The 25955-nt window shown below is 41.7% G+C and overlaps 1 protein-coding gene across 1 annotated transcript in view; it reads right to left on the reverse strand.

Moving 5' to 3' along the window:
• Positions 1–25955, reverse strand: part of man1a2 (mannosidase, alpha, class 1A, member 2) — a 106868-nt gene that overhangs the window by 4998 nt on the left and 75915 nt on the right. Inside the window, exons 5-9 of the mRNA XM_057335510.1 lie at positions 20891–21009; positions 15439–15519; positions 5509–5603; positions 4697–4820; positions 4352–4445 (exon numbers count right to left, since the gene is read on the reverse strand). Coding sequence (XP_057191493.1) covers positions 4352–4445; positions 4697–4820; positions 5509–5603; positions 15439–15519; positions 20891–21009 — 513 coding nt within the window. The remainder of the gene's footprint in view (positions 1–4351; positions 4446–4696; positions 4821–5508; positions 5604–15438; positions 15520–20890; positions 21010–25955) is intronic.

Here is a 25955-nt window from a genome sequence, read left to right on the forward strand (position 1 = left end):
AGCTAGTCTAATTAAAATCACATTTTTACAATCTTAATACTGCATCAGTTCAACCGAAGCAAAGAAAAGCCAGCTGTGACTCTTGCTTGTTATTTTACCTGCTCAATTTTGTTTATTCTCTGTTCAAAGCTCAGTCTTTTAATGTCGCTATAAAAGTGCATTCAGCCTCGACACCGACCCTCATTACAATAAAAATGCGCTGAAGTGAGCATGTTTTTGCTTGCATTCATTCAGAGCGGACACACGCCAGCACACACCTAATCATTTATAAACACAACCATTGAGTGTGTGTTCCACTCTGACAGAGCTAATGACTCGGCGGACTGAGCGTGTGTAATGTGTGTGTGTTTGACAGGCCGGGAGTCATTTGTACTGGTAATGGCTTGTAATGGGGAACTACTACAAACCACGTCAACAATCTGTGTTTAGTTATCAGAGGGAGCTGCGGAGATTAGGACAGAAACGTTTAAGACATTGAGAGAAGCGTGACATACTGTATGAGGAGGGGAAGTAAGCTCGGGGCTTTGTGGTTTGCGTATGCATTTAGACATATGCAAGCTGTGGTGGTACGTGTTGTGTTGTGATGCCAGCCATCTGAATTCAAATATGCTTTACAACATCTCCAATTTAATAAAAGTGACAGAAAAAATAAAAGAAGATAATTACGTACACTAAAGGTCTTTGCCCATACAGTCCGAAATTTTCGTATGCGTTTTTTCGTATTTGGCTCTCGTTTGTATGCTGTCTCTGAATTGTTATAAAAGGCCACTCAAAATGCTTGATACGGATGAGAAAACGCAGAAAATCGAACCTGGTACGAATTTTTTATGACGGACGAAAATATCGGAGGCGGTGTGTAAATGTGATTGACACAACGTGAGGTCGTATTTATTTTTTAACGTGCGGAAATTTCGGACGCAAATTTCGGACTCAATGTGCTTATTGAGCACAATGGGCTTAAAGCTAAAAAAATTGAAGGTCACTTCATTCTTATTATTCATACATATTATTTTCCACATTTCTAAATAATAGTAAACTTAGAAAACGTACACAACTTTTTTCTGTCTAACTATGTTGTAACAATAACAAAACAAAACAGTTACATTTTAGAATCTTCAATGTAGCCTCCTAAAGTCTCTTAAACGGGTAGTGCAGCAAAAAATACGAATTCTGCCATAATTTATTCACCCTTATGTCGCTCAAACATCATTTTATGTTTATGACTCTTTCGTCTTTAAAACACAAATGAAGATATTTTGGTTTTGTGTCCATACAATGGAATTCAATGGGGGCCAATGTTGTTTGGTTACCAGTGCTCTTTAAAATATCTGCTTTTGTGTTGTGCAGAAGAAAGAAAGTCATACAGGTTTGGAATGACGTGAGGGTGAGTAAATGTCTTCAAAAATTATTTTATACATTTAAAGGTCCCGTGTATGAAATTTAGCGGCATCTAGCGGTGAGGTTGTGAATTGCAACCAACGGCTCACTCCATTACTCCCCCTCCCTTTTGAAGCACTACGGAGGCTGACACAGGACAAAGATGTCGTCACGTTTTCGCTTCTTTGCCGAAGGAGATATCATATTTACGAAACGCGCTCTGTAGAGCAGTTTGTCCATTTAGGGCTACTGTAGAAACAACATGACGAATTCCTTGCAAGGGGACCCGCAGATAGATATAGCTCATTCTAAAGTAATAAAACATAACAGTTCATTATGTAAGGTCTTTATACACCTCTGACGACATAGTTATGTATATTATATTGCATTTCTGTCAATAGATCCTTCAAAAATTACACATTGGACCATTAAAGTATATAAGGTATAAGGTGTTTTTCAGAGCAATCACAATGTGCTTTGACCTTCAAAACGTACATGTTTGAGTGGCATGAACAAGAAAGTTTGTTTAACCCATCTGAGAAACAGCCCGCAACCATGAAATTTTGGCAGGAGAACAGAAAGCGCAATGTGTGCAGAGCAGTCTATACTATATACAGTTTCATAGAGGGGCAAGGGAGGATCCCATTAGCACTGTCACAGTTCATATCTGTCGAGGCTAGCGAGATGTTGCGTGTTCAGCCCGCTGGGAAAGAGCTAGCACGGCGCAGGAGATGAGCTGCCAAAAGCCATTACAGACTTCTTCAGAGGAGATCGGAGGTGGAAGACAGATGCAGAGGTGATGGTTTTACACATGAGAGGTGTAAACACGCAAGTGACAGGCTAAAAACCGCATGCTTGGAATGGCTGGTTCATACACAGGGCAAGAGTTAAAAAATAGATGCAGCAGCGAGGCGAAAGAGTTCACGTTACGACAGATCCTTTAAATTTATCTCAGTATCTCTTTAAAGATGCATTTTATGCTAATGGATGTGAGGTACCGGCCTGATGGTGGCAAAACAGAGAAGCTCTTATGAATTATTCACAAGGAGAGAAAGAAACGGGGAAAGAGAAAATTGAGAAGTGATTTTCACAGTGTTGCTATGCGGTCTGCAGGTTGTTGCTGGGTTGTTTTGGGTGGGTGTTTACTGACCTTAGCCAAAAGAGTCCATCCATAAATCCCTATTGTTCCTATTTACACCTGATTTTAGGATGGATTTCAAGACTTCAGATTGCAAAAGGATCAGACATCAGGTGTGGATGCTGACAGCATGTCTGACAAGGTTACAACAACAGCGCAAGAGGAAAATAAATAGCACAGGAGGAGCAAAAGAAAAAGGAAGATAAAGAGAGATACACGAGGTGAGCATGTGCATGAGCAGAACAGAAAAGACAGCGGTAGAATTCATAATAAGAAGAAACTCTGTGATTAAGATGATGAATAAACAGCACATGCTGCTGCGCAATGAAAAGTGAAATAAAGTTAAGGAATTTGAAAGAAGGACTTCCATAAACCACCTGGGCCCTCATTTGACAGCCTCGCCTGGCACCACTGCCAGTCATCAGATGGCTGAATTTCACTTCTGCCAACCAGACGCAATTCCCTAGCGCTGTTTAAAATGAAATGCTTTTAAGGATTTTGAATAAAAAAGCAAGGTGAATACAATCAGAGATACAGGCAAGAAAGCTGTTGAGATGTTTTAACATTAGAAAGTGGGCACTTGGTTGAATGACAGGTTGAGCAGAAGATGATGTTGGGTGGGTGGGGGAGGAGACGGCCTGTCATTCATCATTCCGAAAACAGGTCTCTAATGCAACTTAATTATATTTTGGACACGCATACCCTCATACGGAACTGTGACATTTAGCGCGAGTGTTTGTTCGCAGTGGGTCGATTCAGATTTAGCCTTTGGAAGCGGAGCAGTAATTAAACCCTCATCTCTCTACGTAATTAAGACTTGGTTAAAACACACAGTGGAGTGTTTTCACTACACATAATTGCTAATTACATAAAAAGAAAGAAACGTCCTCGCATGGCATCATTATTAAAGCTCACTGATCAGTAAAGAGATGAAGATAATCTGCCATTCTGTCGTCGTTCACATTTATAGAATGCTAAACCCTGGCGGTGGAATTATGAAAATCATTTGTGTGCGCAAACAAAATTGATACAGCAGGCAGCACAGAATTTTTGGCTTCTTCATTTCGTTTGAGAACCTTTTACGATTAATAAGGACACCAAAAAATATTCCGGATCTATTTTCAGTCTAGCTTATTGATATACCATAATTATTGCAAATAGCTGTTCCAAATCCTCTTTGGACATTTTTGGCACACTCCTGATGTGAAAACTTCATAATCTAAGCCATCTAAGAAAGCTTGTTTTGGCCAAGGCAGCATCGCATATCCTATGACAGCATTTTATATATATACTCTTTTATTCAGAGTAAAAAGAGTATATTTACTCTTGTTCACTCCTTATAAATAGCTGTTTAAATAGTGAAATGAGTGGAGGCTTGGATCCCGAAACAGTATTCCTTATGTCACAACAAGCGTATTTCAGTCATACAGAACCGAGTTCTGTCTATTTAAATGGAGAAAGACAGATATCTCTTAAATCACTTGTAAGGTCTCAATAAAGCAACACATTCCTGACTAACACTTGAACATAGCATTGACTGTCCCATAAAAATTACGATGAAAAAAAAACACCTCTTCCAGTTGCAAAACTGTCTTGTCTAATCTGAGGACCTGTACCAAGCAGCTGTGACCCAGCTAGCAAAAAAATGACAGGACTCTTTGTTAATCACGCATAGAAATTGCTGGGTGGCCCTGCCCACTATGAACTGTGTTCATTGGACGAAAATGATGTTCCTCATATATACAAAAAAACAAAGCAAATGCATTCTTATTTGCCGATTGTTCAACAGTTTTGCATACAGTTAAAAATGACAAAAGGAAATAATTTGATACTCACGTTGGCCCCAGCGTCCCGTACGAGGGTTCAAATAATTGGGGTACAGCCCGTTGGGTCTGTCCATCTTAGCCAGCAGCTTGCGTATGTGCATTACCTAATGGATACAGAAAAACACATGTAATCCACAGAAAAATGGTTAAATAAAGTTATTAAACATACACAAATGAATTGATTACAAATTATCTGAAAAAACACTACCAGTGACAGTTATCATACATGCACTCTGTGTAGTTGCCATCCACATTATATATATAGTGCAGTCACATGTGTATATTCAACATCACAAATATCCCAAATTCTAAAAATGTGTTTTAAAATAATAGCAAACATCACACACATGCATACCTTCTGGTAGTAGGCAGGGTTTCCTGTCAGATATGTCAGGTGCACAAACTCCATGTGCAGAGTCCCAAACTCAGCCAGAATGCTGCTTCCAGCTGACGCCCAGCCCCAGTTCCGGCCCACACCACTGAAACAAACATGACATCTGTGTGTACACAATGTTCCAAACCAGCCTGCAGCAAACATCCGGCTTCATACATGAACCATGTGTAGACGATGAGGAATCACCGTGACCTGTTCCCTTCCCTTAAATAAATTCACTTCTACTCTTCTATCAAGCATAATATCCTCTGTTCCACTCCTGACTCATTTCCATTCACAACGTATCCAAAGCATTTACTTAGTCCTGTTTAGAGCATCTGGGTGTGTGTTGACTCCGAAAGCCTGCTCTACATGAATGAGGATTAATAAAACACAGTTGCTTTCCTTCCCTCAGGATTACAGACGCCCTGAAAAACACGGTGGTCCTGTCTGTTCCTGAGCAATTTCTTTTAAACGCCCAATTAATTCACAAAAGCCATGTCGGGTTCGATTTGACCCCCCTCCCATCCGTAACAAAAACCTTGATGCGTGTTCACAATGCGCAGATTCATTTGGCAATTTTCAGTTTATTCTAATGAAATTATGCAGAGTTAAACAAGAAGAAAGCCACTGGGGTCTTCACAGACACACAAGGTCCAAAAGAACCTTAATTCTGTTGAAATTATCAGTGGGAAAGTGTGTCGGAGAGAGAGAGAGAGAAATGAAAGAAACAAAAAAGACAAAGATGTGGGAATGAAAAGGTAGGTGTGTAGGGATGTAGAGATCTAACATACGTCTTCAGGTTGACCATGGCCCAGGGGATGCCTGTTGGGGTGTTGAAGGCAGGAAGCAGCTTTTCTGCCAGCTGGACAGCCTTCACCTTAAAAACCTGCCAGAGAAAGAGAGAGAAGAGAAATAAATAATGGAACACGTACAGTACAAAGCAAGACAAACAGAACGAATCAAGCCAGCAAAACTGCCAACTAGATTTTATATTCTTCTTTACTTTAGTAGACCTGCAAACTCAGAAGAGGTGAAAACGGTGACAGCCACACAACCGGGGATGGGGGGTTATTTGTGTTGGGTGCGGTGCGATGGGTCTGCGGGCATCCTCCCCATAAGAATTTGTCATTTTAACATGTAAATTATGCATTCTGTCACACCATGTTTGCTGTCACACCAACTGTCACACCAGCGTGGTCAAATTTTTGCTGGTCAAAGTTTATTTCTTCAGTCTTTTGGCCTGTTTTTCAAGTGCATCACATGACACTTATGGAGCAGAAGCTAATCACATGACGTATGACCTAGGTGAAGCTTATACGCAAATGAGACCCGTGCTGCTGGCATAATGAGTAGGAATGCGCACAGTAGGGGTGTCCCCGACTAAGGATTTACATAGTCGAATCAGAATTGTCGCGTCTTGCCTGATAGTCGAATCATACATGTGTGTGTGTGCACTTGGCATGTGGGGACGACACCAGGTGGTTAAGGGTACAGCGAAACATTGATGCACCAAGAAACAATCACACATTAATTTACAGAATTTGTTAAGAACAGAATATACCTTTATAATAATTAAAAATAAAAAACGAAATAAGCCAATGTGCAAAATAAATGTATTTAGGCAAAATGTCTGAAATGAAGGGGAACATCATTTTCAAAACACAAGCCACAAATAGTAAATTTAATAGACATTTTCCTTAAACATCACGTAACAATGCTGCGCCATACAATACTAGACCAGATCTCGCCTCAAAACTATTTTTAAAACTACTCGATAATAATGAATTATTTTTTACAAACGGAGGGAATACAGCACGTTCATTACCAATGAACTACCAATAAAGTTACTTTATATACTGCATGTCAAGGAGGAATACAATAAAGCATTTTACCATTTAAACAGTCAAAAAGTCCCTTCACCTTTTTTTCCTGAGCACTCTTTCTCCGTCCTCCTGACACGCACGCACTGACAAGCTCCAAAAGTCTGCGCCATGCTTGCTATATGCGGTGATTTTGGTTATTTTACTTTATTTTTTTTATTGTTTATCACGCAGCGCAAAGTTCAGTCTTACGTGCATTTAAAGAGAAGGTGTTAATTCATATTTAAATGCACTAACATTCAGTAAGTGACAAATGTTTGGAAACGGTGTACACATTCATTTGTGAGTCATCTGCGGGTGCGTGCGGAACGTGCTTCTCTATACCGGTCTCACAGCACAGAAGACGCGGAGAGACACGATTCTGTGCTGGGTCATAGCCAGACCTCACGCTCATATGCGCCGGGGGTTTCGGTACCCAACCCTAAAAATGTCCCATTCCTTTACATCATAAATAATATTTTTGGCGGCGCAGTGCGTGCCCGTCTGCTACGCCACTGCCCATATAACCAAAATGGCATGATCCCCATTGCATAACACCTCTGCGAAGATTCGACTGTGAGTTAGTCGAATCAGGCTCCTCCTATTGAAGCATCGGATCTTCGATGATTCGGGGTCACCCCTAGCGCACAGTATAATTTTTACTTTTACATTTTAATTTTAAGGCTACAGGAAAAAGAAGTGAAAAATAGGGATTTTGGTCAAATTTGAGATTTTCATAGAAAATAAGTACATTGCCCTCGTCTTGTGATCCCAATGCTCCACGTCGTAATTACAGCGAAGGGAACATGTTATTTCATGCATTCTGACTTCTTTACAGTGTTAAATGCGCTGGCTTCTCAACCTTAACATGGTCAACTTGTAAAAAAAACTAGTTGAATGTATGACGTAGTATTTCTGTGCTCGATTCAGGTTTGTACAGATTTCACAAAGTTTTTTTCAAACATGGATTCCCATTTCATAACACGGGTTCTTAGTCCCTTATTGGACAATTCTCCCGGAAAAGCATACCCACGCGTGTCAACCAGTCAGCGTGAGAAAGAGCACGCCCATCAATGCTGCTTCACTCAACATTTTATTTTGAATTTTCATTTTACAATTTCAATTTATTACATCAATGAAAAACATTGCATTATAGTAATGCAAAGGAGTGCAAAGGAGGATTTTCATGTAAATAACATCGCAATGCAAAACAACTTGGTCCCAAAGCTAGGCTTGACTGAGACGTGGTTGAAATATGAACTGGACAGGGTCTCAAGGTTTCATAAAATTCACGCTTTTGACTTTTCCTCTAAGAATCATATCACACATCGCATCAGAGAGAAACCAGCTGCGCATTCTCCCTCAAATAGTGAGAGATAGAGAGAGAGAAAAAGCACACGTGTTTATACACCAACTGTTGCAGAAAATCCAAGAAGCTGCAGTGAGGTTTGTTGCTCTCATAAAATTTGACTTAAAAACCTTTGCGGACAGCTGCAGCTTTACAAAAATACTGCAGTACATTAACCATCTTAACAGCAGAGCCTTTACAAAATAAAAGGAGAACATCTTTTGGTGGACAGAGCCAAATTCAGAACTCGTAAATGGATGGTTGATGTCTGAAAGAAAAGTAACTGAAAATTCTCACGAATTCACTTTCCTAATATGTTTCTGGTTTTATTGTGTACTTCAGTGCACAATATGAAATACTTTTCTTTTGTAAACTTTCTAGCAAAGCTGCATTCTGGTATAAAATGCTCACTTTTCATACAATTACAATAATTCCTGATGTATAAAATAAAATCCTGCGCTATATGTAAAGTGATAATATTAATAATATGAATTAATTAATAATTAATATTGACTTTGTTTCCAGTTTTACGATGACCCCATACACCTGTTATACCCATATCTTCAGTGAATAACTAATTTTCTATACACTTAGGAGTTCCACGCACATACCAGTGGCACACAAAAAGATCGACTTCACCCAAAGCAATAGTGCAATTATTATCTGATCTGTAGAGTAGATGTCAAGCATGCACCGATCAATAGTTCTCATTTTCCAGAGCTCCTCTGTGTCACCATCATTTCTTGGAGACTATCTGACTACAGCTCTGCAATCCCACTGGGTGCTTCTGTGCAGAAATGGCTGAAAAACGTCTCTTCCTTATGACTCAGAGAGAGACGGGCGTTTCGAAGTAGGGTAAGATCTGTTGCTCGTGTCAGAGCTGGAGTTGTGCAGTTGAGTATTGTTGTTTTTTTAGGGGAAGATACAATGAAGAGTGCAGAAAAAAGGCCTAATCTTTTTAGAGTTCATGCTGATGTTTCTATTTTCAGCCAGTCTAGCAGACGTTTACGCAGAGCCTATTAGAATGAGCTGAAACAGCATTCAGACAACAGAAATGCCACAATGCTGTGTTTACATGAAGGTCCAGCGAAATAAAACAACAATTTTGAAGAAAGGAAGACAAGGGAACAAAGAAAAAAAATGCTATTTGCACACCAGTGTATTTTATCGAGAAAATACAGTATGCTTTTATAAAACAACATGTGACGCCGTAGAAAAAAATCCATTCCATTCCAGTGTCTGCTGAATTTTAACAAAATCAAACATCAGGAGTAACAAGTCATCCAACAATGTGAAAGACTGACAGCAAGACGCAATGAAAACTGTGATAAAAATTTAGGTTATCACAATTTTTTTACTTTTCCCAAATACATGTAGAAATTTGACTGTTGACTTAAAAGTGAATATGAAGTATTCAGAACTTTGCAGTATTTGAGGTCTGAAAAAATATTTTTTAGTGCATTTTTTTCTGTTATTTCAGTTTACATTCTCTAAAATCAAAACAACATTTTTATTTGAAATTGGGGGAAAATATTTTCATTTTACCCAAACACATACTTGTAAAATAGTATATTTACAAAAACTGAAAATGGTCTTTGAAATGGCTGTATATATATATATATATATATCAACACAGGAAATAGTGGGGAGAGAAATGATTGACATATTGGAAAATGTCATAATTTGGATTGAATTTCAAAAATATTAAAGCCTGTTTGGTAGTTTTCTAAGATTCCACCAGACCGCAATGTTGCAAACAGCCAGTGCAATTTACATCTGGTACAGCAAAAAAAAAATGTACGGGAACAAAAAAAGAAGGTAGAGAAGACAGAAACAGAAAAAGTGAGCCGGACTGTGAGAGGAGCTAATTTAGGCTGAACGAGCGCTCCCCTCAGGATTACTCTCTGGACCGGTGTGTGTTTATGTGAGTGAGTGAATCTGTGTTATTCCCAGAATGCAGATCCCGACGCTGAAGTCTAATCTGGTTGATGCGGATCATAAGTGCCAGAGCTGATCCTGTTATTACACATATGAGGATCTAAGCCTGGACATTCCCTATGAAACCGCTTCTGAACTCCATACACACACACACACACACACACACACTAAGGTGCCCTCAGCCCGAAATGTTTCATAAACCTGTAATGGAGGCATATAAAAAGAGTATGGAGAACACATTGGAGATGGAGGGAATGAGTGTTTGTACAGAGGGTTTGGGGTTAATGTTGGATTTCTGTTCTCTCTCTCTTTCGCTGGCACTCGGTTTGTTTGTGCATCTGAAGCCTTTTATGACGAACCCCTCTTCCTTGTGTTTATTCTCTCTGTCCTCATGGCAACATTATCGGGGGCTGCCAATCAAGGCTGACACCAACACGGCCAATCCCACGCAAACGCATCCAATCAGACGGCAGCATCGGAGCAGACGTCTAATGAAGAAATTAGGATGCCGTCTGGGAGGATGTTTATGCGCTTTTAGCCGAGAGCGGCTCATATCCTCAAAGCAAATAGGGATCGTCAGTGCGTTTTTACATTTACATTTCAAACACATTTTCTGCCTTTATTTAAAATGATTTCTCCTGGTTTATAAATAAACCGCACAGCTTTAGAAGAGTATGCAAGAGATACAGAGTCTACATGGCATGGATATAAATAAGCATAAACACATTCCTCAGAACTCAGTGTTTACAGAGAATGGATTTTATATCTATTGCATAATTTAAAAATGCACAGTTGTATGCAAAAGTTTCAACCACGTAAGATGTTTCACAAAATAAATTGATCTTAAGATGGCCATTTTATGATATTTAATTCAGGTGCGTCAGTACAAAATATCAATGTTAAATAATAAATACAAACTATTCATAGCATTTATTTTTGAAAATATTACAGGATTTATAGGATTTGTTTTGAAACTTTACACAGTACTATCTATAGTATATTCTGCATAAAAAATGAATAAACATAAACTAACAATGAAAACAAAATTAACTATTACCAAGATTAATAAATGCTGCAAAAGTACTGTTTATTGATTTTTCACTGCATTAATGCTACATAATGCTTGTAGAATGCATCCAGAATGCAATTTGAGAACAAACGTAATGACCTTTAAATAGGCTTTATTCTCCTAAAATAAAACAAAGCCTTGGTTTAGTTTTCAGCTCGGACAGCATACGCTGTGTCTTATGTTACCTTCTGATGTGTGTGGCCAACAGAACTGCACCTGGGATGTCAAAACAAACAATTAATATCGCTGGTACAGCGCCAAAAACCAGCCGCTTATGTAATATTAACAGGTCATAAAACTCAAAAGCTACTTTCTGGCTATTCCCACAGTTTTCCTTGGACACCTTAAAAGTTTCTTATCTACCAACCAAGCAATACAGCGACACACCAAGAAAAAGGCCAGAGTGATTCGTACTCTAAAGGGGAATTCGACGGGTGACGGCACGACCAAAGTTTGTAGCACACCAAACATGCAGATAAGTAGCTGACAAACATTTTCTCATCCATCAAATCTCTGTCCTTATCCTGCCTCCGCTTGGGCCCGGGGCTGCGGTTCTGTTCTGCCTTTGATGAGATCTGTGTTTGACAACAGAAGAGTGTGCTGCTCCCTAATGTGACACCGCATATTCACTAGCACTGTGAAGATTATACAACAACAGGACAGCACATCTTCCGAGACTTCAGAGAGAGAGAGGAAGCCAGCTACTTCATTCTTACTGAGCATAATGTCTGAAGTAAACACCGTTTCCTCACCATCACTGCTCTAATAAATGTGCAAATAAAGATAAAGAACAAACATTTGCCTGTTGTGTTCGTTCACAGCCCATGATCTCATTCAGCTTGAAGTATTGAAATAAATCCTCCGTCAGCCCCGTGTTTGGGGAAAAGTACAGATTCACGCAGTAATTTGGCTGTTAAAGCTGAAGGAAACAAATGAGCCTGTCCTGTTTAATATCGGTTTAAATAAGAACGACCTAAATGTCTGAACATTTACAGTAGCAAGGAAAATAAATTTCACTTCATTTTCACAAAAAGATTTCACAGAAAGTATGTTTGGATTTATCTTATCTTATATGAGGGGAGAGACCCCCCTCATATGATTGTAAAGCACTTTGGGTGTACAGCAATCCACAGAAAAGCGCTATATAAATGCCTCATTCATTCATTCATCTTCCCAAAGGGTGAATGCACTGTGTAGACCCATTGGAAAAATTCTGTTAGACCTGACAGGAAGCGATTTAAATTGTTAAAAGAAAAAAACGAAAGAGAAAATGAGAAACAGAAAAAGCAAGATCAATAAAAAATGCAAGTTCCTATCAGAATTTATTAACAATTATTAAGGCCAGCCACTTTTACGATCATAAACTGAATCCAACTTTTCTGCTTGCTTGTTCAGACATAAGATGCCAAAGATCAGATGGCTTGAGGTGAACTACATAACAGAGCAGGAAAAGTTAAACTGCTGAAACGGAAAAGCCCCATTTTAATTTAAAGGTCTAAAAAAGAACAAATTGAGCAAATAAAAAAACATCGGCAATGCACAGAGAAACTCACAGTGCTCACATTCATCAGTCATGTGTCATGTGTCTCTCCTCTAATGATGACAGCTTGCTGAATGGACACCTTTGCTAAACTTTTTTTTACCATTCTCATCATCTCCATCTTCGTACTTTTCCAAAGCACAGTTGCTGACAAAAAAAGCCTAATTTTAGAGTTATTATCGTAATTTTATGAATCACCAAGGACCACCGTTTCAGACCTCTTCTTTACCGTTCTGCTAAAGAAACAATATCATCGACATACTGTGCATCACCAATATCACCTGCAGGAATACATTAACAACTAATTTTCAACTTAGAAAATAGCCTAATTTCCAAAATTCAGCCTAAAATAAAAATGGTGTCATTATTTGCTCAAGCTCTGCAGAACAGAAAGAACATTGGAAGAATGTCTGCAACCAACAGTTCTGGGGCACCATTGACCGCCGCAGTAGTTTTTTCCCTACTTAGTTAATGGTGCCCCAGAACTGTTTCGTTACAAACATTCTTCGAAAATATTGTTCTTCGTCTCCTGAAGAGCCTGAGGGTGATGACAAACGTTTCGATTTCCTTTAAGAGCAGAGATTCTCATCTGATTTACCTTCACAGATTTTACCCTGGACTGAGTCAACTAGTAGTGACACAACACTATCAAAATAGTCTGTGCAATCCTAACCAAAAGTATACCGAAAATATATTATTACAGTACAGTGAGCTTAACAGAAAAATAACTTTGCTCTTAAATTTTGATGGTTTTACGCCACTGACCATTATTCAGTCCACTTCTCAGGAATGAGCAGAATGAGATGCAGGTGAGAGGAGAGCTAGGGGCGTTTTCACACATAAGGGTTTGTTTCGGAACCTGGTGCGTTTTCTCTCTTGGTTCGATTCGTTTACGCATATGTGAACACGGCAATCGCGCTAGGATCCGCCCCAAAACAATCGCTCCGAGACCGCCTGAACAAGGTGGTCTCGACCCGATTGCAAACGAACTCTGGAGCGGTTCGCTAGACGTGTGAAAGCCATCCGACCCAACGGACCAACGAACCAGACTGTATCACAATGTATGATGGGTAATTATGTAAAGTTGCGTGACGCAAAAGGGATTGTTTTGCTAATGGCTCCCTGTAACAATGTTCAAAGTAAGGAAGGAAGGAGGCGGGAACCGGCGAACGTTAAACCAAACTTTTAATAAAACAAACAAACAACAAAACGAAAGTAAAGTGCTGACAGCTCCCTCACAGTCGACTGCCGGCCACACAAACACAATAAAACATAACATAAATCCAGGCCTGGTTCTCTCTCGTCCTTCTCCTCGCTCATTATCGGCCGGAAAATAAACAGATGCACTCTGACCAATCGAATGAGAGTTTACTCGCACGTGACTTTTATTAACAAAGTTTGGTCCGTTTGGAAATATTGCCTTGTGAATGCGAACCGAACTAAAATAAATTTAAATATTGTAGCGAATTAACCCCCGGTTTCGGAACAAAGCAATCGATACACAGGTGTGAAAACGCCCTAAGAAACAAGTTGAAATGAGATGCAGGAGAGGATGAAGAAAGAGAAGGCAATAGGATCAAACGCTTGTGGAGGAGAGGACAGAAAAGTAAACACCATCCATCACTGTGCAGGGGTTCTGCTGGAGCCACCTGACAGGCTGCAGTGAGAAGGATGGAGGATGTGCTCTTGCACAGGAGAGATAACCTACAGTGCTGATAGAAGAATAGACTTCTTTGTCTTCTTCAAATCAGCTTCTTCTGAGGAAACTTCACAACCTCCACTGCATCATTCAGGACACTACAGCACATGAGCTGTTTTTCATGTACTTCCATAGATCTTAAAATCTACTTTCTCTCCCTCATCACGTACTCCAAATTTCTGTCACACGGCTCACCGTAAATCTACCATCGAAGAGGTGTGACTTTTTATTCAATGACACTTGGCCCCACTCAATAATTACTGTTAATGTATACATTCCATTATACTTCATGTACATATATATATTTTTACATGTAATATATGTAAAGCAGCTTTGCAACAATGCAAAACTGTGAAAATCCCAATAGAAATAAATGGGAAAGGAAGGAATATACTTGCAGTACAAATAACTATATGCCAGCAACAACCAACCAACCAATTTAAGCAACACACATCTACATTATTTAGTGCATTAGGCCCTGTAGCAAAGGTTTAATAAAAAAGACCTCAGAATAAACAATGTGACCGCGCAGAGGACTAAGACATTAGGCATGTCAAAACACTTAACGGATGGAACAAAGGGTCACTAGGGGACAGAGACGCAGGCAGGGGACAGACAAGCGCAATGACTTAGTATGCAGGTGTGGAGAGTTGTGCGTCCAGTATCTTAACTCATCTAATGAAGTGTACGAAGCAGAGGAGAGGTCGTGCCGCATGGCTGCAGTTTAATTTCTTTGCATTTTCACCTTCAGACTAAGAGGAGAACATTGTGATATGAAATGGTAGAGATATGCAGCCCATTGATGGAGGAAAGAGAGAAGATGTCTGCCCTTCTCCATTAGTGTCTATAAGCAGATAAGGTGCTGGGGGAGTAATTAACATGGGCTGGAGAAAGAGATTTTTTCCTTTGAAAAGCCTGTTATTACTTCTCTGAACCAACAGCGCTGCCTGAAAACACACCAAATTTACATATAAATGGTACAAATATAAGATTCATTCATGAATAGTTCTTTTGATCAAGACTTTTTAATCAATCTGTTAAACCAGCTCACAAAACCACAAATCTGATTCAGTAGTTCTCAAGCCAACAACAATTCACAAATCTAAGCCAGGTTAACATGTCACAGTCTCATTTAGCACAGAACATTCTCTTCATCGTTTTTTTGTTAACAAATAAAGAAATGGGCCAGACAAATGGAACTAAACCATATCATACATGCAGCGAAGGAACACACAGACCAAAAAAGTTAATATGCAATGACAACAAACCTCCTGTCCAGATAGGTAATACGCAGCCAAAAGGCCTCCGATGAAGCGGATGTTGACCTCAAAGACAGATACTTCTGCATTCTGTAGAAACAGAAGGGAAAAAGAGATACAAATGAATTAAGAAGAAAAGGTTTAAACAAACAAAGCCGATAAACTACTATTCACGTTTGGAATCACTCTGAAATTGACTAAAGAAACATGCCACTGTTCAAAAAGCAAAGGTATTGAAAAACATGGTAAAAATGTTGTATTCTTCAAACTATTTTCATTAAAGAGAGGACCCTTAGGCATTCTGAAAGTCACTTTATTACATTATTCAGGTGAAATTTATAGCAATCTTCATGCATTTCTTATTAGATTATAGTGCATTTTACACAGAATGGAAAATTCTCTTCATGTTTGACAGTTTTAGGGCGTGTTCACCCTTGGCATCTTTAAAAAAAAAAAGGGGCAGAGTTGTGGTTACAAATAGCAGCCGAGGGCGTCTTTTGTTGCTATAACAACAGCTGCAACAGTAGCCGTCTATCTACCGGCAACTTCTCCATGGCTCCATCCGAAAGCTTAGGCAACAACCAATCAAAAGTTGTAAAAAAACTACAATACTAGTTTCTCGCTGGAAATGTAAATCAAAAGTTATTGAAATTGGAAATTAAACTTTAATTTATACAAAACTGTGCTCCAACCAGCAATTCGGCCGCCATTTAATTTTTTCGAGCTTGATCCTGCTCCACCAATCACCTCCCTCTCATGTTGTTCTTGTTGTTATGGAAACGACAGGTCTCGCTTGTCATTGGTCAGCTGTCACAAAGGTGCTTGATGTACAGTAGGGCTTTTTTGCAGAAAAGTTTAACTATTTTAACTTGAAAAGATGCTCTGACCTGCAGAAAAAGACACCGGCGGAGGCATTTAAAAAAGTGCTCAGGACTTTTTTGAAAACACGATTTACTCCATAGGATAATAATGTAAAGCAGACGCTGGTAGCTTCTAAAAAGACGCCAAGTATGAACATAGCCCTAGATGTGTTTTTTTTTTATCTAAACTGCCTATAAAGTCAGCATCTAAAAGTTTCCACAATGCTGATGATGAAACTGATGATGAAATTCAATGTATCTGCCGGCTGAACCCCAGTGACGCGTCTGTTCCTCAAACTCTAATGTCTTTTTGTTGTTGAGCTTCTCCCCGGTTTGTCCTTCTTAGATCAAGTTTGCTTTCTTTCTAGGCAGTAGGTGATGAAATAGCCCTCATTTCTTTAACTGGTAAATGTGCTTTCAACATTTAACATTTTTATGACAACTAAAAAACCCATCAGAAAGTGTAAACACTGTAAAAATATGCAGATTCTGACCAGCCAGCCAAAGCAATATTTGTATACAGGTTGACAGGTTTATACAAGGTGCCATAGAATGGAAACTGTATTTACCTAGGCATAGATGAATAATAAGAGGTCTGTACATGGAAATGACATATCGTGAGCCTCAAACACTATTGTTCCCTCCTTTTTGTGTAAATCGTAAACATGCAAAAGACCACTGAAAAAGAGGCCAACACCGACTGTGACGTTACAGTTGGGATGTACGCCCCCAACGTTGCATATACACGCCCATGTTATAGGCCAGCCAGACGTGAACAGCTGAATCATCGGAAGTTCTACAGGTATTGTGAGTAGGGTTGGGCGGTGTCTACCAAACTGGCATCGGACGATGTCTACATTATGAAGTGAGGCGCGTCTAGGCGCGAGCTGCGCAGAGACACATTTTCTTTATACAGCGCGAAGAGGGCAGTTATAAAGTCAGGCGTGTGTCATCTGTACAGTACAAGCTTCTCAGTTATAAACTCATGCGCGTCTTCTTTATACAACGCAAGCTGCGCAGCTTCTTTAAACAGTGCCAGCTGCACAGTTATAAAGTCTGACGCGTCTGATCGGTATCGTGAACGTTTATATGCCCCTTAAGCCTTTTTTATATTTGTTTACAATGCAATTTGAAGCACAGAGCAGCGTGAGTCACGTGACGAAAGTGAAAGGGACAGTTTTTCGAACCTGGCACAATATCAAGCAGGCTTCGCTAGGCGTTTTGATACTGATTTAAGAAGGGGGCAATTCCGACTATATTGCCATTAGAACCCCTGCAGCAAGCAGTAAGCAGTGATCTTATCCACTTCTTCCATTTCACGCCTGACAGTAGCGATCTGTTTGCTGTGTGAGCTAGTGGCATGAGAAAACAGAGAAACAGCCAATCAGAGCAGAGCTCAACATTAATATTCATGATCCTTCCAAATAAGGTAATAACAGACCTTTTCATTCTAGGGACAAATCCTGGGGTTGTAAATGGACATGTAAACCCGTTTCTGGATTATTTTGGCACTTAATAAAGCCACATACCTTCTATGTAGATATCAGAGAACAATTTAACATATTGTATCAATGAATTCTTTGGCACCTTTAAATACTTCACTTTTAAATGTACCAATGTTGTTTCTAACTACTAAATATAACATGCAATAACATTCTCATATAAACATAAATTTTACATCAGAATCAACTCAATAACCGCTTAAAATGCAGTGTGTGTATATTTATCAACGTCTAACATCTATATAGATGTTAACAAACAGCAACAACATAAACAAACGTTATGGCCCAAACTTAACTTCCAGTAGACCTCTGAAAAGAATCAATAACAACAGAGAAGATTATTTTATTACAATTGATATATAAACTAAAACATTAATATATATTAAATATAATACAAATAGTTATAAAGACTGATAAAAAAACACAGGGTGGAAGTTAACATCGGGCCAGCCGTGTGTGTCCAATGAAACCATCTATACATCTATCTTGTAAACCTCAACCTTCATTTGGTTAAAACAATGCTCTGCATGCCAACAAAAATCCCACATAACCAGCAATAAATCACACGAAAATACAAACCAAAAATCACTTATTCTTGATCAATGTAGCAAAGGAATGGTTTCAACCAACACAGCAAAACCACCTAAACAGAGGGAATTTACAAGGGATGGTTGTACAAGCTCCCTAAACCTTATTCAACCCTCTGACAATCCCATAATCCTCAATGCCTAAAACAGCACCTGTTTTTTTGTATGCTGCTCATGAATTATAAGCAGGTTTTCCCGTTCTGAAAATAAAGCATGTTACACTGAGTACGTTTAATTTGATAAGACAAGAACATGCTTTAAACAACCACTTTCACTTAGCATTCATTTCACATGTCTATTACTTCTGACAGAAGTGAACGTGAACCAGATTAATATAGATATGACCGTTCCCTGACCAAGGTACATTAATACAGTTTTTGGTTTAACAGCTGCGATTAATGCTGATAGCAGACAGCCTCATCCATCATCACAACAGAAGCAGGGACAGAGAGAGAGACCGAGCGAGAGAGAGACAGAGACTGAGCGAGAGAGATAAAGAAGTATGAAAAAGGGAATAAGCGGGTCTAGGAAATCCTAAACATAACAGTATGTTATTACCCAGTTTTTAACATACAAAAGGTGTTGCAGCTCTTTTCAACCGACTAAAACTAGACAATCTAGTTTTAAGTTTATTTATAAAATGACGATAACAGGTTCAACACACCAATACTTCGTGCTTTATATCTCTACTGTCTTCAATGTTATCAACCAAGGAGATCTAAAATACATAGCTCTCCACTATCTTAGCTCATTCAGGTCACTCTATAGGCTCAAAGGCTATGCCTTACACACCGACTTTGCAACTAGTCATGCAGAGGAAATGCGTGTATCAGGCACTTTGTGTCCACCTCAATCATCGCATTATGTGACGTATCAGAAATGATTTTATGACAAATGTACACCGTCAAACTCAACTAGAAGACATATGACACTGTGTCTAGTGACAATAAAAATGGAAAAAATAAAAATAATAAAAAAATGAACTGAACAACAAAGCATTCACATTTCTTGCGTCTGTGATGTGGCACCCTGTACCTGCCTGAAGGTAAAAGTTGATACCCAACTATAGTGGTGATATCTCTGTAGTAGATTTTAGTTCCTTATTAGAACGCTTTATGAAATAGATATACGCTTTCCTCAGTAGTCAGAGCATGGCACTAGCAACGCCAAAGTCATGGGTTTGATCCCAGGGATTGCACATACTCAGAAGCAAATGTATAGTATATGCAATGTAAGTCGCTCTGGATAAAAGCGCCTGCCAAGTGCATAAATGTAAATGTAGGGCTGAGAAAATGAAACGCATATTAGGAGTCTATTTAAAAGTGAAGCGTTTCATTGAGCCAATAGCATCAACAATTAGAACTGAAAAATAATGACTTTTAAACAGCTTTCAAACATCATTCATGCTTTTTTTTAACCTACCAAGATATTATGACTGATATATTTTTTTACAATTCTGAGAGCAAATAAGGCAGTACACTCTGAAAAACCAACAACATAAATTTGCAGACAATTAATAATCTCAATCTTCAAAGAAAGTAAATACAGTAGTGTACCGCTGATGTACGCTATTGCATGAACAGTTTACATGATTATTCCAAAATAAAATCGTCTATATAGATGGCCATACATGCAGACCTGCTTTGTTGCCTTATTATGAAAAGCAACAGCAGGGTGAGGAATTATTCTGTGGATAAACATAAACTGTCTTCCGTCGCCAAATCTTCTAAAAGACGCAGAGGCTGAGAGCAGAATAAAGGCTCTCCATATCTGATGGAAAAACAGCCGATAGGGAAATGGAGAGAAACTGGAGAGGAAGAAATCCCATTAACGGGTCAGGATGTGAATGCAGACACAGAGGGAGAGCAGGAGACACTGGGCCTCTGGGGCCACTCGCCCGCCCTGCTTCATTCTCTGACTTCTCTTTTGTCTGCCATTTTTTCCTCAACATCACCGGCTAATTCTAGAGGCACAGCTCTGCCGGTTCACATTGTTTCCATGGCGCCAGTCCTGTCTCCTGGATACCGCGATGTGTCACATCTATTAGTTTCTCAACAAACGTTATTCCTCAGAGCGCCACCACGATCTGATCAAAAACGGAGAGTCACGTACGGGGTGTCAAACTATTGTTATTACAGCTGAGTCAGTTGTCTGCCAAAATAAGCTGCTTACCACTGTGAAACAACAGCGTCCTGAGAAATAACTGTGTCTATAAACAAGAACAGACAGACTTGCCTCTAAACCTCTAAAACACGTCTCCAGGTGCTACATCATCTAAAAGAAAACAAAGGGGGGCTTATCCAAAGTTTTCAGAATAATTATTTGATTTTAACACAACCTCAACTACCAAAAGGTTGTGAACATTCCTTCGTAAAGAAATGAGGATCACATTAAATAAATTATTGATAAATAATAAATATTGATGTATAACAGTATCAGCTACAGCATCTTGTCCACCTTTGGAATTTTTGGTGAGCTTGTGTAAGCACTCCTATCACTCTGGTCCACTTACCACACTAAAATCCAGGTTTTGTTCGATCCACTCTTGGCCGTCCTTAAACTCGTCATGGAGGCCCATAATGTAGAGGGTGTCCAGGGCGTCTACTATGGTAGCCCCCATCTGGGAATTACCTGCAAAGAGATTAAAGATATAAAAACTTAGCGAATACTTATGTATTACAGTAACTACCAAACAAGCAGGGTCCATATGCACGTATAGCCAAGTCAATATTTTATATACTTTAAGTGAACTTGTACATGGCAAATAAATGCACAAGCATTGCTGACCCCAGCCAGTGGGAGGCACCATAGACCACAAAGTTTAAGCTTGGGTGTGCGATGACATCACAATAGCCCCAGAATGCACGTCACCCTGAGACACAACTTGAGTGTGTGGCATGTTTAACCTTGACAACAAGGATACAAGTCTGTGGACTCACACAAGCATGTCCATGATGGCTTGAGTTTTACAGACGTCCAGGCCTTCATTATGATACTGACAGCACTATCACACGCTCATCCTTTCCACTCAATTTCCCCACAAACTAGAGGAGGAGAGGCGATGGTCTCTATTAATGCACCCTGTCCATCTTCATGTAAGAGTCGAACAGTATCAATTTGAGCGAAATGGTAGAAAGGGAAATAACCTTAATGAAGATTTGAATCTCAGTGTTTAGAAAAAGTAGAAAACTGAGTATGGCAGACGCGTGTGTGGCACCGTTCCCGTTCAATTTGTGAGAGCTGCAGTGTTATCATAATAATTAATGTCAAGAGCTCTAAATCACTCTAAAAATACCCAGAAGCCCTCTCAGATCTTTTCAAGTGCCAAGATTGCCGTCTCTGTTAACCCAGCAGCACCTAGATCGGACGCACACCTTTAGCAAGATTTCTGTTTCTCATCCGGCATTTTACAAGGCCTACAGTCAGTCCAATCCCTTTATGTCAATTCTGACTATACCGTCTTTTCTTTTTATTGCCATCTTTTTATTCTTAACTATGGTTCCCTATCGATACTTCACTCGCACTGCGTAGCAGGATGCTATTGGGAAAACTCCTTTTTCTCCAATGACTGAAGCTTTTTTCCAATAACACAGTGAAACTGCATGGCCATAAACCAATGGCAACGAAGCTGCACGAACCTATGGCGATGGAGCCCGCCAATGGGGGCGGGGCTTATGGCTATATAAGCAGACACATCGCTGCAGTGTCCTCAGATCTCTTCTCTTTCAGGAACGACTCTACCTTCGCTACTCGAGACTGACTGATTCGCCGTCGAAAAGCATCTACAGTGGATTCGACCTCCTGCTCAGCAGCTTCGCTATTCAGCAGCGCCGGTCTTTTCCCTGCCGCCATCCGGCGACTCTAGAAGAGCAAATTTTCTTGAGCAAATTTCCTGCGGCGTAGTTTCAAATACCGTGCCATACCTGTCACTCTTGCTGGGGTTTCCTGCACGCTGCTGATAGCCACGGCGAGTGCATCTCATGCTTGGGGGTTTCCCACGCCGAAGACACACTCATTGCGAGAGCATGAGACTCTCCTCTCTGCGCTCGCGGATTGCTTTCTTTTCAGAGAGCGAATCCGCTCCTCGTGACCTCCCGCTTTCTTCCTCGCAAGAGGTTGTGAGAAAAAAGCAGCGGGGTAGAGGATCCAAGCACTCGGATAAGAGCGGGCTCAGGCTGTGACTGCGTGCCTCGACTTCTCCCAACCTGACCAGCGTCCCTTGGCCGCCGCCAGTGATATGGTCTTGTTGGCGCAAGCGAATTCGGGGAAAATGACAGTATGTCGTTAGCAGCTTCAGACACGGAGAAGCTGTCGAGCTCATCATTTGACACCGCCCCTTTGCTGTCTACAGAGCACAGCGAGGCCAAGCCAGGTGTAGACACCAAGCTCTATCGGGTACTCACCAAGGCTGTGGAGGAGCTGGGCGTGGAGTGGTCTTCTCCGGAAGAACCCGCTCGCGGCCGCCTGGATGAGTGGTTCCTGCCGGGGCACCATCAAGCCCCTCGTCAGCGGACTTCACCATTCTTTCCAGAAGTTCACAAGGAACTTACCAGGTCATGGCACACCCCCTATTCGGCTCGTCTACAACCCTCTTCTTCCTCCACTCTCACCTCGATTGACGGCGCAGAAGAAAAAGGTTACGAGAGGCTGCCTTTCCTCGATGAGTCTGTGGGCGCACACCTGTGTCAGACCACTGCCATTGGATAGACGGTGAAAGTAGCCCACCCGTCTGAGCGTGTGCTACTGATCTCGCTCCAAGCGCCACCAAGGCGGCAGGCGATAGGCAGATCCATGGCCAGTAGCGTGGTGCTCGAGCGCCACTTATGGCTGACGCTCACGGAGATGAAGGAAGCTGACAAGGTTCCTGTAGCAAAGCTCACTAAAACGGGAAGGAAGGAGGCGGGAACCGGCGAACATTTAACAATAAACTTTAATAAAAAATAAACAAACAATAATATGGAAGTAAAAGGCCGGCAGCCCCTCACAGACGACTGCTGGCCACACAAACATAAACACAAAACTTAACATTTCCGGGCCCAGTCCTCTCTCCTCGGCAGTCCCATCGCTCGTCCTCTTATGCTCCCGAGCTCCCCCATGAGGCATGCAGGACCAGTGCGCGTACAGCTGATACTCATTATCACTCACGCCACCGGCCCCGCCTTCCTGCCCCACGGCTCTCGTCCCGCCTTCCTCGCTACATGCCTCCATCGCCCATCACAGGCCGGGGGTACCACCGCGCCTGTGCTTACTCCCCCACAGGGGCCCCTCCTTGAGAGCCCCAGCGCCTGGGGGTATGCACCGACGAGACGAGAGAATGGAGCCGGGAGCACCCCGAGCGACAGGGACAAGAGAGGGGAGAGAGGGAAAAAAAATAGTCTGGTTCCCTGACACGCTGTTGTTCGGTCCTCAGCCCAGCCGAGAGGCTCTTCCTCGCGGTGCTATGCGGTGGTGCGGGACGCTCCGGGGTAGGGATGTAACGATTCACCGTGAGCCGGTTGAAAATCGGTTATAATGAGCGACGATTCAAATCGGTTGAGGCTTGAACTGAATCGCAATACATTTTTTGAACAGCAGGGGCTGCTATTTTCACTGCAAACCTAAACGTGGATGCTGATATTTCTTAAATGCAAAAAAATCCAAGAAAAGCACAGACAGTATTAGTTTGTTTATATTAAAGAGACTTTTTCTATTATTAATTTGTTATAAAATTGCAGTTTAGTTTTGTTATTTGAAATAAAACATTATTTTATCATACAAAGAAACGTGAAGCATTTAAGAAATAATGCAAGGGACGTTGTTCATTTCTAATTGGTTTCAACTCATTTTTTCAAAATAAATCGTGAGTAAATCGTGAATAAATCGCATCGTGAGATCAGAATCGTGAATCGCATCGCATCGCATCGTGAGCTGAGTGAATCGTTACATCCCTACTCCGGGGCGACCCGATCCTCCTCCGTCTCCTGGCGGCCGGCGATGGCTTCCCCCCGAAGGCAGCCGGCAGCGAGTTGTCCGTTCCCTGCTCTTCCCCCTTTTCCCGGTGGACAGCAGCAGGCTCCGGCCCACGGCAAACGGCCTGAACTCCTCCGCTCCCTTCTCTATGGCCGCCACCCCACCTCGGCCCAGGAGCACGGCAGCGAGGTCTTCGTCCCCCGTCAAGCTCTCTCTCTCCGGCACCACCGCTTCGGGCAGCCGCTGGCGGACGTCCTTTGTCTGCGCTGCCCAACTCGCTCGGCGGCGAGGGCTCTTTGACAGCATGTCCTTCCTTCCTCCCGGGTTTTGGCACCAATGTGACGCGGTTCAACAATACTGGAAGAAAGGAGTCGGGGTCGGCGTGGCTGGGAAACCGAGGTCAGACTTTATTAACAACAAATCTTAATGGTGCTGCTGCACCGTAACAAAATACTGTAAACTTCTTCAGTAAGCACTCTCAATACTCCAGTCCTGGACGCAACATCTCAGCGGCTTCTTCTCAGACACTTTCTCGGTTCCCAGCCGGTCTCTCTCTCTGCCTCCCGTCTCTGGTTGTCCGGCTTTTAACCGTCTCCTCGCCAATTACTACAATGAGAAGCAGGTGTTTTTAATATGCGCTTGATCTGCTTATTCACTGTTCTTCTCCCGCCTCTCCCTCTCGGTGCAGACCGTGCTGAACAAAGCCCCCCTTGCCACAGTTCCCTTCCTCGACGCTCCGATCTCTCCCACGGGCCTCTTTGGACCCGCGGTGGAGAGCTTCGCAGAATGCTTCAAGGCTGCGCAGAAGTCTTCGCAGGCCATGAAACACTTCCTGCTGAAACGACCAGGCTCCAAGTCCTCATCTACCCGGCCTAAGCCAGCGCCTACACAGCAGCCAGTGAGAATCACTCCCCCTGCTACGCAGACGGCGCCGAAAGCAGAAACCCGCCAGCAATCCCGCTCTGGAAAACGCTTCCCTCACCCTCAACGCCAGGGACCCCGGCCCAAGATCACGCTGGACCCTGCGCCTCAGGCTCCGCCCTGAGACTCAGGTGAGGAAGAGGAAGGAACCAGGTCTCGCCGCAGCTGGACCTCCCTCCAAACGAGCTCTATTCAGCGCCCAAGCACCCCGTTCTGTTGTCATGTTGTAAATGTTGGGCCCGTTCTAGCGCCCGCCCTGCAACCCGCTGTTTTAGCGGAAAAAATTATAAAACACAAACTTTGACAGAAAAAGAGCAATTTTCCTCTTACCACAGGAATCAAACCCCCAACAGGCGGTTTGCCCCCACAAAACATTCAACCCCTTGCCACACAGGCCGAGGCCTGGCAGGCCATCCCCGGGGTATCGGATTGGGTTCTGGGGATAATAGCAAGAGGCTATACACTTCAGTTCGCTCGCAGGCCTCCGCGTTTTCGCGCACATCCTGCGCACAGAGGTGAAGAACTTACTGGGGAAAGGAGCCATAGAGACGGTTCCCCCAGCCCAGGCCGAGTCAGGCTTCTACAGCCGCTATTTTCTCATGCCAAAGAAGGATGGCGGTCTCCGCACCATCCTCGATCTCAGACTTCTGAACCGCGCCCTCATGAAACTGCGTTTCAGAATGATCACTCAAACAGATCCTCTCGCA

This window comes from Triplophysa rosa, linkage group LG6, assembly GCF_024868665.1.
Source record: "Triplophysa rosa linkage group LG6, Trosa_1v2, whole genome shotgun sequence".
Classification (NCBI taxonomy): Eukaryota; Metazoa; Chordata; class Actinopteri; order Cypriniformes; family Nemacheilidae; genus Triplophysa; species Triplophysa rosa.